The 16,342-nt window shown below is 50.3% G+C and overlaps 1 protein-coding gene across 1 annotated transcript in view; it reads right to left on the reverse strand.

Annotated features, from left to right (window-relative positions):
• Nucleotides 1-16,342, reverse strand: part of FMNL2 (formin like 2) — a 70,787-nt gene that overhangs the window by 15,623 nt on the left and 38,822 nt on the right. The window contains exons 9-14 of the mRNA XM_029962186.1: nt 15,685-15,761; nt 13,218-13,311; nt 6,192-6,266; nt 2,530-2,640; nt 1,270-1,419; nt 117-218 (exon numbers count right to left, since the gene is read on the reverse strand). Of these exons, the coding sequence (XP_029818046.1) occupies nt 117-218; nt 1,270-1,419; nt 2,530-2,640; nt 6,192-6,266; nt 13,218-13,311; nt 15,685-15,761 (609 nt within the window). The remainder of the gene's footprint in view (nt 1-116; nt 219-1,269; nt 1,420-2,529; nt 2,641-6,191; nt 6,267-13,217; nt 13,312-15,684; nt 15,762-16,342) is intronic.

Raw genomic sequence — 16,342 nt, forward strand, 5'->3', positions numbered from 1 at the left:
CAAATCTGTCCCAGGTTCAAATTTGGCAGCCAAGAGAAGTCACTGCCTCAGACCCATCACCTCCCCCAGCCCAGGAGCTCCCTGGATCCAGGCAGAGCCTCCCCCATCCCACTCACCCGGATCACATCCAGTTCTTTGTTCCTTTGCATAAGTTGCTTTTCCAGTTCCACAATCTTGGCCATGGCCTCGTTCTCCGTATCCTGGAGTTTTTCAGATAACTGTCAATCCAAAGAGGAATAGATTAATTAAGTGGAAAACTGTAGTTTTATCCATCAAAACATCAGGACACTTGGAGCAGTGGGACATGGTTACTATGGATATTCAACCAAATCCTGAGGCCTTCCTTTGCAAATAAAAAGGGTTCCTGCCTGAGATGAGGGACATCACGTGCCCCACTGAAGGTTCCTGTGATGAATGTCACCCCTCAGCCATGACCAGCAGATGCCTGGCTGGACCATCACTACGGGCCTGTCCAGACAAGGAAGTCTATTCTGCAATAAAGCTCTTAAAATGTAATTCCTTTATTCCTCCCTGGGAGGGTGGGGAGGCCCTGGCACAGGTTGCCCAGAGAAGCTGGGGCTGCCCCTGGATCCCTGGAAGTGTCCAAGGCCAGGTTGGAGCAACCTGGAATAGTGGGAGGTGTCCCTGCCTATGGCAGGGTGTGGAACTGGATGACCTTTAAGGTCCCTTCCCACCCAAACCATTCCATGATTCTGTGACACCTCAGAGGGGCAAAGTGTTTAAAACCATATTTATTCTAAGTAATACAGGAGTGGTGAGAGAATGGAGATCATTTGATGGCTTTTTTAAAGTCTGGAAAACCACTTTTTTATTATTTTCAAAAAGCCAAGCCACATGTTCTGGACTGGAGGAACTGAATCCAAGGTTTGGGAGAGCAAAGTGTGAGCAGACACTGAACTGAGCAAACCCTGAGGGTCCCCACAACCCTATTTTTCAGCCCCTTCCCTCCTGAGCCCAGCAATGGGCCCAAGGCCCAGCCAGGAGGGTTTTCTGCTCTATTTAAGTCCTGCCCTGCTGAGGAACTGGGAATTTTGATGTAAATCAGCATTCTCAGCTCCTGAGACAACTCCTGTGCCAAGTGACTCCATCTGGAACAACCAACATCTGAACACTCCCCAGTCCAGAGGCACAGCAGTCCCAGGGTTTTTCCAACCTCACTCCAGAGGCTGTGGTCCTGCACTGCCTGTGCTCCCACCTCCCAGAACGTCCCTCTGAGCTGAGACCAAGGTGCCCAGGTGTGGTACTAACGTGAGAAATGTTCTCTTCCAGTTCCTCCACCCTCTCCAGGGCCGCGTTCTTGGTTTCGGCGTCTTCCAGCAAAGCTCCCACGTCGAACACGTTGTCCAGGTAGGCCTGGATCTGCACCTGGAGCTTGTCACTCTCCGTGTGCTTCAGCTTCTGCAAAGCCAAGGGGGACAAAGGTGGCACTGGGAATTGGGAGGGCAGGGGGACCTCGGGTCACCTCCCCCACCCAGGAAAACACGTGGGATTTGAATGTTATCTGGGGTCATAAGTGATAAACAGTCATTTTTTGAAGACCAAACATCCAGAGCTTTCAAATGAAGCCAAGCAGCGCCTCATCTTCTGTTCTAGAGGATATTATGGCTTTCCTGCCCATGGCAGGGGGTTGGAACTGGATGATCCTTAAGGTCTTCCAACCCAAACAATTCTGGCATTCCATGATTTCCTCCGTGGTTTCTTGGCAAGGCTCTGTCTGGTCCCCCAAGGACTGCAGGGCTTGTGCCACCCCCAGAGCCCAAACACACGTGTGGTGGGTGCTGCCATGTCCAAAAACACCTTGCAGACCCCAAAATCCCTCCCTCTTGAGTAGAAATCAGCAGGGACAAGTCAATACAAGCACTGTTTTCCTGGGTGTGTTCCCAAAAGCAGGGACAGGGAGAAAAATGATGCCCAGGGAAGTGTGGCTGCCCCTGGATCCCTGGAATTGTCCAAGGCCAGGTTGGATGGGGCTTGGAGCAACCTGGGCTAGTGGGAGGTGTCCCCGCCCAGGGTAGGGGTGGAATGGGATGGGCTTTAAGGTCCCTCCCAACCCAAACCAGCCTGTGATTACATGGAAAACAGATAAAGGGAAACAAAAGCAGCTTCCTTCTGAAACCCAACATTTCCCACAGGACACCAGAGCCCATCTGGCTGCCAGGGAAAACCCAAAGGAGAGATTTTCCACCCCTGGAGACGGAAGGAGCCCTGGCAGCACCTGAGCCAGGGCCAACCTGAGGCCAGCAGCCCTGAGGGACGTGGCAGGGCGAGGGTGACTGTGGTTCATCCTCCCTTTGTTATAAGCAGAGCTCCACATTTAGCTCCAGGCTGTAATTCCAGTTGGCTGCAGCTCAATTCCCTCCCACTGGGACGCTCCAGTCACAGCCCCCCTGGAGCAGCCAGGACACAGCCTTGGGAGCAGGGACTGTGGGACAACAGCCCTGGGGTGAGGGGTTTGGGGGGTTCAGGGCTGGGGCTGTGTTGGAGGGGGCAGATCCGGGTGGGACTCACATCCAAGTACTCGTCCAGGCCCAGCTTGGTGAACTCGTACTGCAGGTGCACTCGGAAGTTCATGTCCTCCACGGAGTGCACCACGATGTTGATGAACTGCATGCAGGCCACCTGCAAGGACATCACAGAGTGACCCCCAGCTGTCCCCACAGCCCCACACCGGGGTCGGAACAGGTTTTCCAGGACCAGGATCAGAGCGGGATCTCCAGGGCCGGACACGGCCACGACCACGTTTCCTTGTGGTCACTCCGAGGGGAAAACCATGAGCTGCTGTTCTGAAAGGGTTTATTTCCAAGGCAGTGCTTGGATTTTGTCTGCTGGGATGAAGGGAAACGCGAGTTCCAGGAATTGAGTCATGTCTCCAGGCCCACCTTCCCGGCGTGCCGGTGAGCGGGAACGCTGCCCCTGCCAGCTCCCAGGGCCAGAGCAGACATCACACGAGCTCTAAACAAAACAATGTTGTTCCTCAAACTGCCTGGAAAAGTGAGATTAATGTGGGGACTGGAACCCCCAGCTCAGGAAACGGGACTCGCACAAAAGGCGCTTTGTCGGGTGCCCAAAGCACGTTCCCAAAGCTGTGGGTTGAGGATCAGATCACTGGAATTGGCATCCACACATGTCCCAGCACAGCCAAAGGAAGGCAAAGGCTCTTCCTTTCCAAGAAAACCTGTGGAGTGGAAGGAATTGGGGTAGAAACCCCAAAAAGTTTGTCCTTCCCCTGAATGTAAGGCCAGGCCTCGTCCTGCTCTGCACAGGCACCCCCAGCCCTCTCCCAGCTCCCTGGGGATCATCCATCACCCTCTGAGCTGCCCCAAGACAGGGTTTGCCTCATCCTTGCTGGGTTTCTCAAGGACATAACCTCATCCTGTGAGCAATGCTGCAACAGGGATAATTCCAGCTTCCCAACAGCCACCGGGACACCTCTTGGATCTCCAGAAGGAACCTGAGGCAGCAAAAATCAAAACAACCTGAAAAGCCTCCAGGAGACCCCACAGCTCTGGGGCATTTGGTGGGAAGAAAGAACTGAAGGAGGTGAGGACTGGATGACCAGTTTGGTACTGGAACTTGGCCAGTTCCCTGTGATCTGGCCCACAGGATAAACTCAAGGGGGCAGATCTGCCCTGTGATCCCAGGGCTGGTCGGGGTGTCCCAACCTGCTCCTTCCAGCTGCAGCTCCCAGAAATCACTGGGATGCCATAAAACCTTCCCAGCCAAACTGTCCCAGCTTTGGAGGAACTGGGACCACAAGGACACTCCAAAGGTCACTCAACAGCTCCACTGGATTCCCTGCTAGGCCCTGACCAGCTTTGACCACTCTGTGTTCCAAAATCACTTCAATAGGGTTGTGAGACTGGTAAGAGGGACAACACCAAGGAACAGAGGAAGAAGGATGGTCTAAAAACTCATCCAGGAGCTCCTGGAATGGACTATTCACAGCCCTTGGTGTGCCCCCATCTCCTACAGGAACAACCCCATCCATGCTCCTGGAAACCTCAATCCAGGTTCCAATCCATGCTCCTGGAAACCCAAACCCAGGTTCCAATCCATGCCCCTGGAAACCCAAATCCAGGTTCCAATCCATGCCCCTGGAAACCCAAATCCAGGTTCCAATCCATGCTCCTGGAAACCCAAACCCAGGTTCCAATCCATGCTCCTGGAAACCTAAGCTGAGGTTTCAAGCTTTTTCAGGACCCTTTCCAGCTGCTGTGGTGGACCCTGGTTCCTTCCAGTGCTGCTCCCAGCCTTCTCCAGCTGATCCCTGCTGTCCTGTGCCTCCCCCAGAGCCAAACTCCCCTGTCCAAGGGTGCTTTTGTGATCCTTGCTGTGGCTCTCGCAACATCAGGGCCAAATTCTCATTTCCTTTCCCAAATCCTTACATACACAACTAAGGAATTTCTCCTCCAGCTCCAGGCTGGTCCTACACTCCAGATCGTGGTTGGTGGAGCAGCCCAAAGATGCAGATTTTGTTTATATTTGGGCAAGTCCTTAAAAAAACCATATTCATCCTTTTTCAAGCAAATCTCAATGCAATCTTCAGCCTATGAGAAGAGGAGGGAATTTTCTTCCAGGCTACCCACATGGATGCTGAATATTCCCAGCTCTCCAGGCTTGTATGGACACTCACATGCAGATTCCCTGTTACATCCTTACAATACATCATTTAACATCTTAAATGAAGGTGATGATGATGGAACAAGAGGAAATGGTCTCAAGTTGCTCCAGGGGAGGTTTAGGTTGGATTTAAGGGAAATTTTCTCCATAGAAAGGGTTGTCCAGCCCTGGCACAGCTGCCCAGGGCAGTGGTGAGTTCCCATTCCCAGAGGGATTTAAAAATCCCTGTGGATGTGGCACTTGGGGACATGGGTCAGTAGTGGCCTTGGCAGTCCTGCTAAATGGTCTGAGAGGGTTTTTCCAACCCAGATGGTTCTGGGATTCTCTGACAGATGATTTCTTTCCCTAAAAAGTGGACAAACCCACAGTTCCAGCGAGGTGGCTCAGGTTGCTTCCCTCCCACTCCCCAAATTCCATCATCCCTCCCAGTGAGCATGGAAAAAAATGACTGAGAGTTGGGATTTGAGGACTGAAAAATCTTTCTGTTATATTACAGACTAAATACTCCATGTTTTCTGTGCCTACCAACCTGTCCTTGCAGGGACACTGATGCAGGAATAAGGAACAAACCCAATGCAATGCGTCAGAGTTACTGAGAGCAGCTGTTAATTGGAGTTAAAATGCAGGGATCACTGTAATTTTCTCTTTTTCTTTTTAAATCCAAGAAATCTGCCATCCTGGCTCACTCACACCACCTCCTTTTTATCCTGCTGTCCCCCTGGAAGCCACAGACACAGAGCATTCAAAGCCTGGAGGAAACACCCCAGCGGGTGCTCTGACACCTAATTCTTGGCAGAAAAAGATCTTTAACACAAAGCTCGGCACTGAAATGGTTTAAAGCATCACAGATGGTTCACAGAGGCCTCAGAAAACCAGCTGGGGTGGGAATTCCTCCTGCTCTGCTCCCACTTCAGGCCGGGCCCACACGGGATCCAAGCCCTGAGCAGGAGCAGCGCAAGGGAGATTTTCCCTGATTAAATATACAAGGCTTTAATTTCTCCCATTTCTCACACAAGCACAAGTTAAAAAACCAGATATAGAGGTATTTTTGGTAGCAGACACATCCTCCCTGCCACAGCCTCCCACGTGATGCCAACGTGCTGGTGCCTGTGCCAGCCAGAGCTTCCCCTCTCCCTCTTCCCTCTTTGTGCTCCAGGGGAAGTGGGTTTGGTGAAAAAGTCATGCAGATGCACACTGAGGAACCAAAAGTGGTGCAAGCCACTGCTATATTTATCAGCAGATAAGGACAGGCAGCAGCTGGAGAGAGTCTCTCCCACACTTCCCTGTCTGGGGCTCCCAGGATTTTGGCACAGGGACAGAACTGGATGTTGCAGAAGCTGCTGTGAAAGAGCACAAAGGGCCACTTCCCTCTTACCTTCACTGTGGCACAAGGCACTTCGGGAGGAAAAGTGAATGGGCAGCTAAAAATGAAAGGTATTTGGAACATAAATAATTGGGCTGTGGTGTTTTAGGCCCAGGATCAGGAGGCAGACACAGCTCAGGCACAGGAAACTCTGGAATGAGAGCTGCTGAGGGTCAATCCCACTCACCATGAAGTCTATGTTGTTGTCCTCGTTTCTGAAGTGCTCCATGAGCTTCTCGAAGCGCTGCTTCTCCCCACACACCTACAAAAAACAAGCACCACACCTTTGGTCAAGCACAGCTTGGGCAAAAAAACCCCAAACATTAAAAATGCAGATTTTTCTGCTCATTCAAAACCCCTTTGTCCAGGTTGAAAATATTCTTCATCAAAAAAATTCAGCTGAGCAATTCTCTGTCAACACCTGCAGTGCGAGTCTGAGGAGTCAGGTACAATTATTATAGAGATACAATCATAAAAGAGCTCTTTGTGGGTCTTTTCCCCTCACAAATTTCATCATTCTGAGTGTAAGAGTTGCACCAGGCCACGCCACAGGGAAGGCTCAGCCTCTCTCCTGGCTCTTCACTGTAATATCATGTAATTAGGAAGAAAAGCAAATTACAGGGAAGACAAAGGGAAAATTATCCCTGGCTAAACAAGGAGTGAAAATACATCAGTGTAACAATCAGGGTTGCAGAGCTGTAGCACGGGCTGCTGGCAGGAAACAAAAGCAATCTGGGGGAGAAAGAAGATCTAAGATAAAGCAGCTCTCAGGATATTGCTGAAATCTTAATATTCCCAGTAGCTCCTCTGGCTCAGTCCTGCTTCCCTCAGCACACAAATGATCTGCAGTAATCCCCAAAAAGCCACAAAAGAGTAAATAAGTTTGGGAAAGACACTTCCCATCCCTGTAAGTGTTTGAGGAGCCCCCTGGCTTAATGGGTGTCCTGCCCATGGCAGGAGGTTTAAGCTTCCCTGTTTTCAGAGGGACAGAAGAAGCTCTGTTTTCACCTTAAAGGTTCTGGAAAAACAGATTCCAGTCATGTGGAGGACTGAAAGTTCCCTTCTGCTGAGGAACAAAACCCTTGGTGAGCCCTTGGCTTGCTGAAGTTGTATTTCAGTGTCTGCAGCTGAACCTTGAAGCCTCACCAGGTAAAATAAACCCTCAAACAACAAAGCATGAACCTCATGAGAAACAAATTACACTTGTTGCTCAAGCAAATTATCCTGATTTTAAACCCAAAGGACTCATCTCTCTCTGCAGGCCACGGCATGAAAGTGAAGCATTAAACACTTTTCTATGGGCTGCTCCACTAAAACCCCAAAAAACACACATTAAGGTCTAAAATAGAGCAAACCAGACCCACTCTGGGATGGAGGAGTACTTTGATGAAGCACAAATGACCTGTCTGATGGGATCCCAGGAAAAGGCTGGGGGAGTTTGGAGATCACCACCCTCCTGGTTGTGAATCTCCAGTCTAATCCCAGGCCTTTCTTCAGGAGCAATCCTTGGAAAGCCTCCCTGCAGCATCAGGAATGGCCTTGCTGGGAGATCAAAGCCCAACCCCCAGACACACCTCACTGATGGTCAGAGCAGCTCCAAGCAAAACCCAGGGCAAGGGATGTGGCCAAGTTTCAGGAAGCCCCTGGCAGTGCAGGGATCAAAGGCAGCAGCTGCTCCATGGGATCATTGGATTTGAGAGGCGTGGGCTGGGCTGGATCCAACCCCTGCTCCAAGCAAACCCCAGGAACCCTCTCCTTCATCACTCTTTAACTGCTCTGTGTTATATCCCACACAGTTTTTCCCTGCTGCAGCAACCTGGGCTAGTGGAAGGTGTCCCTGGCCATGGCAGGGGGTGGAATGGGGTGGGATTAAAGGTCCCTTCCAACCCAAACCAGTCTGGGATTCCACGGTTTCTCTTGTACCCACGTCACAAAAAAGGAAGCCGATTTAACCAAAACCCTGGACTGTGGAACCAAACAGAACAATGGTGCATCTGATCCCTCACCAGTAAAGCCAGAAGGACTGATTTCTGGGAAATCTAATGCAAACCATTCCACAGGGATGAGAAAAGCTGACACAAACAACTCGGAGCCATTTAGGGCTGACTAATTAAACAGGGAGCAACCCAGAGCGCCCTGGCAGAGCAGATCCCAGGCTGGAGCAGCCTCTGCCTGGCTGGGATACAGCAGCTGAGGAAGAGGAAAAGCAACAACCACCTGTGGCTTTCAGTGGCTGCTCCCAGATAGTTGAGATGAGTCAGGGCTGGGCCGTGTGTGTTTGAGGAGGCAGCAGAACTGACTTTCACGAAATGATATAATTTATCCTGGAAGATTAAAGAGAGTGAAACCGGAGCTGGAGCCTCCAGCCTGAAGACTGGCCCAAAGCCAAGGAGAATGCTGAAATCAAATCCCACCACATAAAACCATATGTTGCCATTTCTATTGGAATAAATTCCCGAGGCCTGTCATTTGGAAGCACGGTTGGGCCGAGGAGAGGCAGAGCTTTCCTTTATTGGCTTTATTCTGTGTAAGAAGCAAGATTAAACGAGTTACCACAGCTATAAAAACCCTCTGTCTCTGCTTAGGCTGTGAAAAAGCCCACTTTAGGTCCCATTAAGCCCACGTCATTCTGGAAGAACAATGTGGCTTTATGGAAAGCCACCCACGGAGGGTCCTTTCTCCGGGTGCTAACGAAGGAAATCCAGCCCGGATCCGTTACAAAGCCATGACACAAGCCCGTAAGGAAGCAAAAGGATCTGTTATGAAAAATTTCATGAGGATTGCACCCATATCCACCTGGCAGTGGTCACACAGTTCCCATCCAGACCACCCAAGAGCAAAGCTCAACTACGACGACCCTCGTGCTCTTCCTGCTCTCAGGGACGGATCACTGGAAGATGCTCCAGAATCACGGAATGGTTTGAGGGGGAAAGGACCCTAAAGACCATCTCATTCCAATGGGCAGGGACACCTTCCACTGTCCTAATCTGCTCCAAGCCCCATCCAACCTGGCCTTGGACACTTCCAGGGATCCAGGGGAGTCCACAACCCCTCTGGGCACCTCGAACAGCAACCTGGGCAGGGAGCAGCAGACAAGGGGATTTGGGAAAACTGAAGATGTTCTCATGTGCAGTGTCAGGCAGAAGGTGAAACCCCGGGCTGGTAGAAGCACATCCATCACCCTCCCACCTCAGACACTCATCTCACACCACCACCTCAGTTTGCTGGAGAATGGAGCTTGTAACTAAATGTCACCACAAGCAGAGCCAGCGTGTTCCACATGGAGAGGGCAGTGAATCCAGGCAGGATTTCTGAGACACAGCTGTCAGACTGTGAACTCCTCCACATCTGGAGGACTGTCCTGGTACAAGGAGGAATGGCCTTAAGGTGAAGGAGGGCAAGGTTAGATGGGATGTTGGGAAGGAATTCCTGGCTGGGAGGGTGGGGAGGCCCTGGCACAGGGTGCCCAGAGAAGCTGTGGCTGCCCCTGGATCCCTGGAAGTGTCCAAGAGCAGGCTGGATGGGGCTTGGAGCAACCTGGGAGAGTGGAAGGTGTCCCTGCCCATGGCAGGAGGTGGGATGGGATGAGTTTTAAGGTCCTTTCCAATCAGGAAACACCTGCAGTTCCCTCGAGGTGAACTCAGCCCCCCAAGGCAGGAAAACCACCCTCTGATGGAGCAAATTTAAAACACCTGAACTATAGGAGAGGCTTTGCAATCCAAGACAAGTTCTGTCAGTGCCAATGTTAAAATGACCCCCCCAAAGGCTGTTTTGAGCTTCTCCTCCTCCTCCAGTAACTCCTGGAGTCCTCCAAGAGAGAGAGGCAGAGCAAACACAGAGCGTGCGGACGAGCCCAGCCCATACAGGGTGTGCTGTCACACACAGCCTGATGGCTCTGCAGCCCAAAAATCCCTGGGAGCCTTTGTGCCCCCTTCTCCTGTCTGTGCCCCTTTGTCCAGCAGCACAATGCTGGCTTTCTGTCCCCCACAAGAGCCCAGTGTGAGCAGCAGCTCCCACCGCCGGCCCACGACCCTCCACAGGGACACTTTGTTTGCCTTCCCCGTGCTGACATTCCTGCACTTTGCAGGAGAACAAAAAAATCTGTTTTCCCATTAAGTTTCTGGTCAAGCAAACAGTTATTTAATACTTACTAGGTTAAAATACCTTTTTTACTTCTCCACAGCAGGGTTAAGTCACTCTCAAAAGCCAACAAACAACAACTGCATTTACATTTTCCAGCACTTTGCAAAGAACTTCTTCCAGCACGGGTTATTCTGCTGGTCCACAAGGATAACTCAGAAGTGCTGTTTGCAGTGCTGCCATTCATTATTCCAGCAGGGAGATGTGACTCTGGATTAAGGCCTGTGGAAAGCAAGGCCTGGACAATCTTGGTTCCCTTCAGTGTCATGAAAGCTGATGGAGGGGCATGATGGGGTTTGTGTGCAGGGCCCCCACCTTCCAGCTCCCTGCCCAACTCCCAAGCATCCAAACACCTCTGAGGGCTCAGAATTCATGGCCATAACCAGGTGATGTGTGAGAGGACTGAGATTCTCCTCACCTGTCAGGTATTCAAGAGCAGCAAATGTCCAGAGAAGTTGGGGCTGCCCCATCCCTGGAAGTATCCAGGTTGCTCCAAGCCCTGTCCAACCTGGCCTTGGACACTTCCAAGGGTCCAGGGGCAGCCACAGCCTCTCTGGGCAACCTGGGCCAGGGCCTCCCCACCCTCACAGGGAAGAAATTCTTCCAGATATCAAAGCTAAATTTCCTCTCTTCCAGTTTGACCCCATTCCCTGTGTCCTGCCGCTGCAGTTCCTGATGACCATCCCTTTCTGTGTTCCTTGGGGGCCCTTCAGATACCAGAAGGGGCTCTGAGGTCTCCATTTTCAACTGAAAAATCTCCCTTGACAAGAACCAAACCCTGCCCTCGTTTCCATCAGAGCAAAGCTCAAAGCTTGATGAACCATCTGATGTTCACCCCCATGGAAACGAGAGCAGAACTTGGTGCTAAACATCCTGTTTTCCCTCCTGACTTTATTAGATTTCATTAGGCAGGAGTTCAGCTTCCTTTTGAAGTTGTTTCATGGCAAAGAGATGGAGTGGCAGAGATCTAATTCAATAAGTCAAATCTGCCCTAAATAGGCATGAAAGAACCGTGGCAGCCCCGAACTGCAGAGCTACAGCAGCCACACAAAGATTATGGAGCTCACAGCAATTTGAATTGGATGTGCAGGGCTGGAAAGCCAAGCCTGGGTACTTGACTTGTCAGCAACTCGAGGGGTTTATAAAATAAAAGTGAAAACTTGAAACCATTCCTGAAAGCTTGCCCAGGAGGAAGGTGGAAAACAACAGCACAGAGCAAGAAATAAGCAGCATAATTGGGTAAAAAGGGCAGCTAAATGCAGAACTGGGGAATGAAAGAGCAGTTAAATGCAGAATTGAGGAAGAGAAGAGCATCCAAATGCAGAATTGAGGAAGAAAAGAGCATCTAAATGTAGAATTGAGAAAGAGAAGAGCATCCAAATGCAGAACTGAGGAAGGCAAATCCCCTCCCTGACCTCACTTAACCTGCAACAGCCGACAGTTCCACCCTCACTTGCTCAGACCCCAAAGGAATGGAATAAATAACTAATTCCACACCAACTGAATGGGTTCCATGGGAATATTTGTCTCAGCAGGAGATGACAGAGCACCTGGAAGGACATGAAGGAGCAAAACCTTGACTGAGGATGCCAGGAAGGTAAGAAAGCACCTGGGGTTTCCACACCCTTCCCTGGGAGGTGTCCAATGAGCCTCACAGACCATCCCAACCAGTGGGATTTGGCTGCAGCCACTATTTATCCCCAATCCCTCCCTGCTGAGCCCTATTCCTTCCCTAACAGAGCAGGAAAACCCAGGAGAATTTAACCCTGGACTAACAACGTTGTGATCTGCACATTTGCAGAGTTTTTTCCCCACTGAAAGCCCCTCTCTCAAATTGTTCTTCACAACAATCCCACTGCATTTGCCTCCTGATCCCTTGGGTTCCCAAAGGTGCAAACAAAGACATGACACGACACAGATGAACCAAGGGAAGACCCAAACCATAATTCCCAGTTTCTGCCTGCACTGAAGGTCCCCAGACCTTTCCCCAATTCCCATTTTCTGAGTGCCCCTCCCACTGGTGTCACCCCAAGCCAGGCTCTCTCCGTGGTCACACACTTCCAACCCAACTTCCACTTCCCAGCAGTGCTGTTCCCATTCCCTCTGTCCTCAGGACAACCTTCCCACACCCAGAGGGACAGGCCTGGACTTGCAGAGCTGAGCTTTCCACAACAGGCCCACGCTGGAGGTGGCTCAAACCTTTTGCTCTGGATGATGTTGAGCACCTCCAAAATTCCCTCATTTATCTACAACATGCAAATCCTTCCGAGGTCAGAAATTATTCCCCAAACACAAAACACCAAAAAATTACCAACTTGGCTCCTGGATCATCTGCATTAACCCACTTACAGCTTCAAGGAAACACACCCTGTGTCCAGTTGGGACTCACCAAATCCAACAATTCTGGAGCTGGAAAGTCTAATTTATTCCTTTTTAATTTGATATTAACCCCACACATATAGCCAATATCCAAAGGAAACTAAGACAGCAGCATTCTAGGACTTGCTTCCCCCTCCCAGTGCTTCCAAACCCTCACACAATATTCCCAAATCCTTTAAATCACTGTGTGCAAACTGGAAAATACACCTATAAATGACATCTGAGCCAACTGGAATTCCTGGATGAATTCCAGCAGTCACTGTGACTGACAGAGACTTGATTCTGTAATTTCTACACAGACAAAATTCCCACTGAGGGTAAATCCGGGAACTTTGTGTTTCAAGGGCCTGTGGAAATGGCTTTGGAAATGGGAGATCTAACCCAGCATTCCTGGTTGTTCCAGAGACAGAGCAACTGGAGTCAAGCTTTCAAAATGTCCTAAAACCATGGGACATCATTTGACTGAGCAAAGGGAGCTCAAATTCCCAGCCTGGATTCGCCCTGTTGGAGTTACAGCTCTTCCCCACAGACACGAAAACGATGGAATGGTCACCAAGGAGCTGCTTTGCACCTCCAAGGAAAGCCTGTAGTTCATGGAAAATCCTGACTCCAGGGAATTTAGCTGGATGAGGAAGCTCCAGGCAATAATCAGAGAGGGAATAACACCCAAATTAAATGAGTTGGGCCAAGGTACCTCCTTGAAGTTATCAAAGGCCGACAGGATGATCTCGTGTCCCCCTCGGACGAGGCAAACGGCTGCCAAGAGTTCCAAGACGAGGGCCTTTGTCCTGTGGAGAGAGGAAAAGGGGGCACTCAGTGACCAGCACCTGCTTCCAAACCTGTGGGAGAATGTGGGAGATGGAGCTTCACCCCCTGTGGTTTTAATCCCCTTGAATCAATAAACCTGCCGAGCGTCCCTGATCCAGGGAATTCGGCCTCTCCCGGGATCATGCACTTCTCCCCCTGTTTAATGCTGCTCAAAACATGCAGGAATTGAAACCACAACTCAGAAACTCAAGCAAAAAGGCAGTTGCAGAACTTTGGGAAAGGCAGATCACTGACAGCTCCTACTCCTGGAGAACTCCCCTGCACACACCCACGGGGGGCAGATTCCCACACCCCAACTGGCCTCCTCTGATCCCACTTTTTAAGGGGAGTGCATATAATTCCAATCTGCATTTTTCCTGGTATAAATCTGAATTATTCTCTGTGTTATTCAGAGCCACACACACAGAGTTCACTGCAGGAACACAGGATGCCTCAGCACGTCCTTCTCCCTAGAAATCAGAAATCAATCTGCCACAGAGAGAAAACACCAGATCACTGAGAGAAAACCATGCACCAAACTGGGTGTTACCCTAAGGAAAATAATCCACAGTATTTCCTTACGGGATTCGTGGAAAGCAAAAGATTTCCTGGCCAGCTGAGCTCTGAGCAGAGTCAAACCATGCAGACACATAAAATTAGTCTCATGCCAAAGCAGAGTCTCAAACCAGATGTTACAGAACAAGAAATACCTTTTGGCTTTCAAAGGGTCAGGGTTATCTTTGGGAACCACATAAAATGTTCACTTCCCTAGGAAATTTTAAACGGGTCATGTTCAAGGCTGACTCATCCAGGGGGGTTCTGTCAGACAGGATCAAGGAGCTCTTGTGTGGATCTTCAGGGATATCCCATCCCAGGGTGGGTTGTGAGGGGCTGTGGGGGCGGGGAGAGGGGATCTCTGGGATCAGAGGGATTCCCAGGTCTCTGGTGCAATGGGGACAAGAGAGGACAGTTCCAGCTGTGTCTGTGGGATCCCTCTGGGAAGAACCAGGAGATGGAGTCCCCCCAGTCCCTCTCCACCTGCTGCCCACTCAGCTCCACAGTGGGAATGGGATCAGCTCCACATCCCATCCCCAGAGCTGCTGCTTCCCCTTGGCACATCTCACCCACCCTAAGCACTCAGACCTCTGGATTCTTCAATTATGGGGCTGAACTAAACACAGATTGGGGTTTTGAACAGCACTAACACTCAGTTTTGTCCTCAGACTCTTTCAGTCACATTTTAAAGCAACGTTTTTAGAAACAGAAATCGAAATAACCCCCTTGTTTCAAAACTGAAAACTGGGGTTGTCCCTCGACCACCTGATTTCCAGGCACAAAAGTGATTAAAAAGTGATTTAAAAATAATAAACTTCCCATGTCCTTCCTATTTATCTGTGCATGTGTTTGCTGACTTAGGGCTGACTACAAGAAAGGAAGGATGTCCCTGTTTCCACCAGGACAAGGTTTGTGCTCTGTCAGCCCAGAGCCCAAGCCAAGGCCCTGTAAACACACACAGAGTTTTGTTTAGTCATCTCAGCCCCCAGTTTGACCTTTCCTTGGAAAAATGTCTGTGCCAGGTTTGGTTTTGTAAGACCAGGAAAGGTTGAGAACTCCAGGGTCTGCTGGAAGTGGCTGCTGGGATCACAGGTGTGGGAGAGGAGGGACAGGGATTCACAGCCAGCAGTTGCACTGTGGAATCACATTATGGCTGTGGCTGCACAGCAACCTGACCCAGGACAGGAATGCAACCTTCTCCCAAGGAAATTCAAACCTAAGGATCCTTGGATAACATTTCTAAGGAAGATTCTCCCTTTCTTCAGGAAAATCCCATGTTAAGCTGCTCATTATCAGGGGGGTTTCTCTGCACTGCAACAGAGCTGAGGGGCTTCAGCAGCTCAATCACAGAATCCCAGAATGTTTTGGCTTGGAAGGACCTTAAAGCTCATCCACTCCCACCTCCTGCCATGGGCAGGGACACCTTCCACTAGCCCAGGTTGCTCCAAGCCCCGTCCAACCTGGCCTTGGACACTTCCAGGGATCCAGGGACAGCCACAGCTTCTCTGGGCAACCTGTGCCAGGGCTTCCCCACCCTCCCAGGGAAGGACTTCTCCCCAGTATCCAACCCAAATCCCCCCCCTGTCAGTTCAAAGCCATTATCACAGCTGCAGAATCAGCAGCTCCTGAACCCACTGGAATCAGACAACAACTGCTCATCTCCCTGCACCACTACACACATTTAATCCGATTTTTGCCACAGGTTTGTGCACAAGCACACCCTTTTGAAGGTGAAAACCCCTTCCCAAGTCCTCTTTACTTACCTGCTTGTCCAACTCTCCAAAAACAAGAGCACCTACCTGGGGTTCTTGTTGTTCAGACTCAGGGCGATCTCATTGACGGCGTGGGGGTGGGACATGACCATGTTGAATCCATACTGGGGACAGAAGGGAAAGGAAGTCCTGCTGCAGTTCTGACACCCCAAATTATTACTCAGAAACCTAACAAATCCCACCACCCTGACCAGACCCCCGTGGCAGTTTTTTAAGCCAAACAAAACCTCGTGGAGTTTACTGGTTAAACCGAAATACTTCATTCTCCCACCAGTCCTAAAAAACTTCCAACTCTGGATATTCCATGATCCTACAATTCCCTGCCACTGGCAGAGTTGAAAATACTCCTTTTGGCCATGTCAGCCAACAAAAGGGGTCTAAGAGCTGCCCCTACATTATTTCCAGCCCCTCTGCTTTTCCTTTTCTCCCTCCAGCCCCTTTTTAATTGTGACAGTCGAGAGCATGATTTACTCCCTAAAGAGGACTTTGAAGTTCAGTTGTTGCCACTCTCCAAAAATGAAAACAGAATTCCTTTGGAAAATACTCCACTGGTTATTAGGATTGGGGCTGGTCTCCCTCCCAATCCCTGTAAATCCCAGGGAGCTGGTACCCCCCACCCAGGGCAGAGGAGGGGTTACAAACACCTCCTACACCCCTCAGGAACTCCTAAGAAAGGTGTTCCCCA

This window comes from Manacus vitellinus, unplaced genomic scaffold, assembly GCF_001715985.3.
Source record: "Manacus vitellinus isolate BGI_N305 unplaced genomic scaffold, ASM171598v3 scaffold_43_pilon, whole genome shotgun sequence".
Taxonomy (NCBI): domain Eukaryota; kingdom Metazoa; phylum Chordata; class Aves; order Passeriformes; family Pipridae; genus Manacus; species Manacus vitellinus.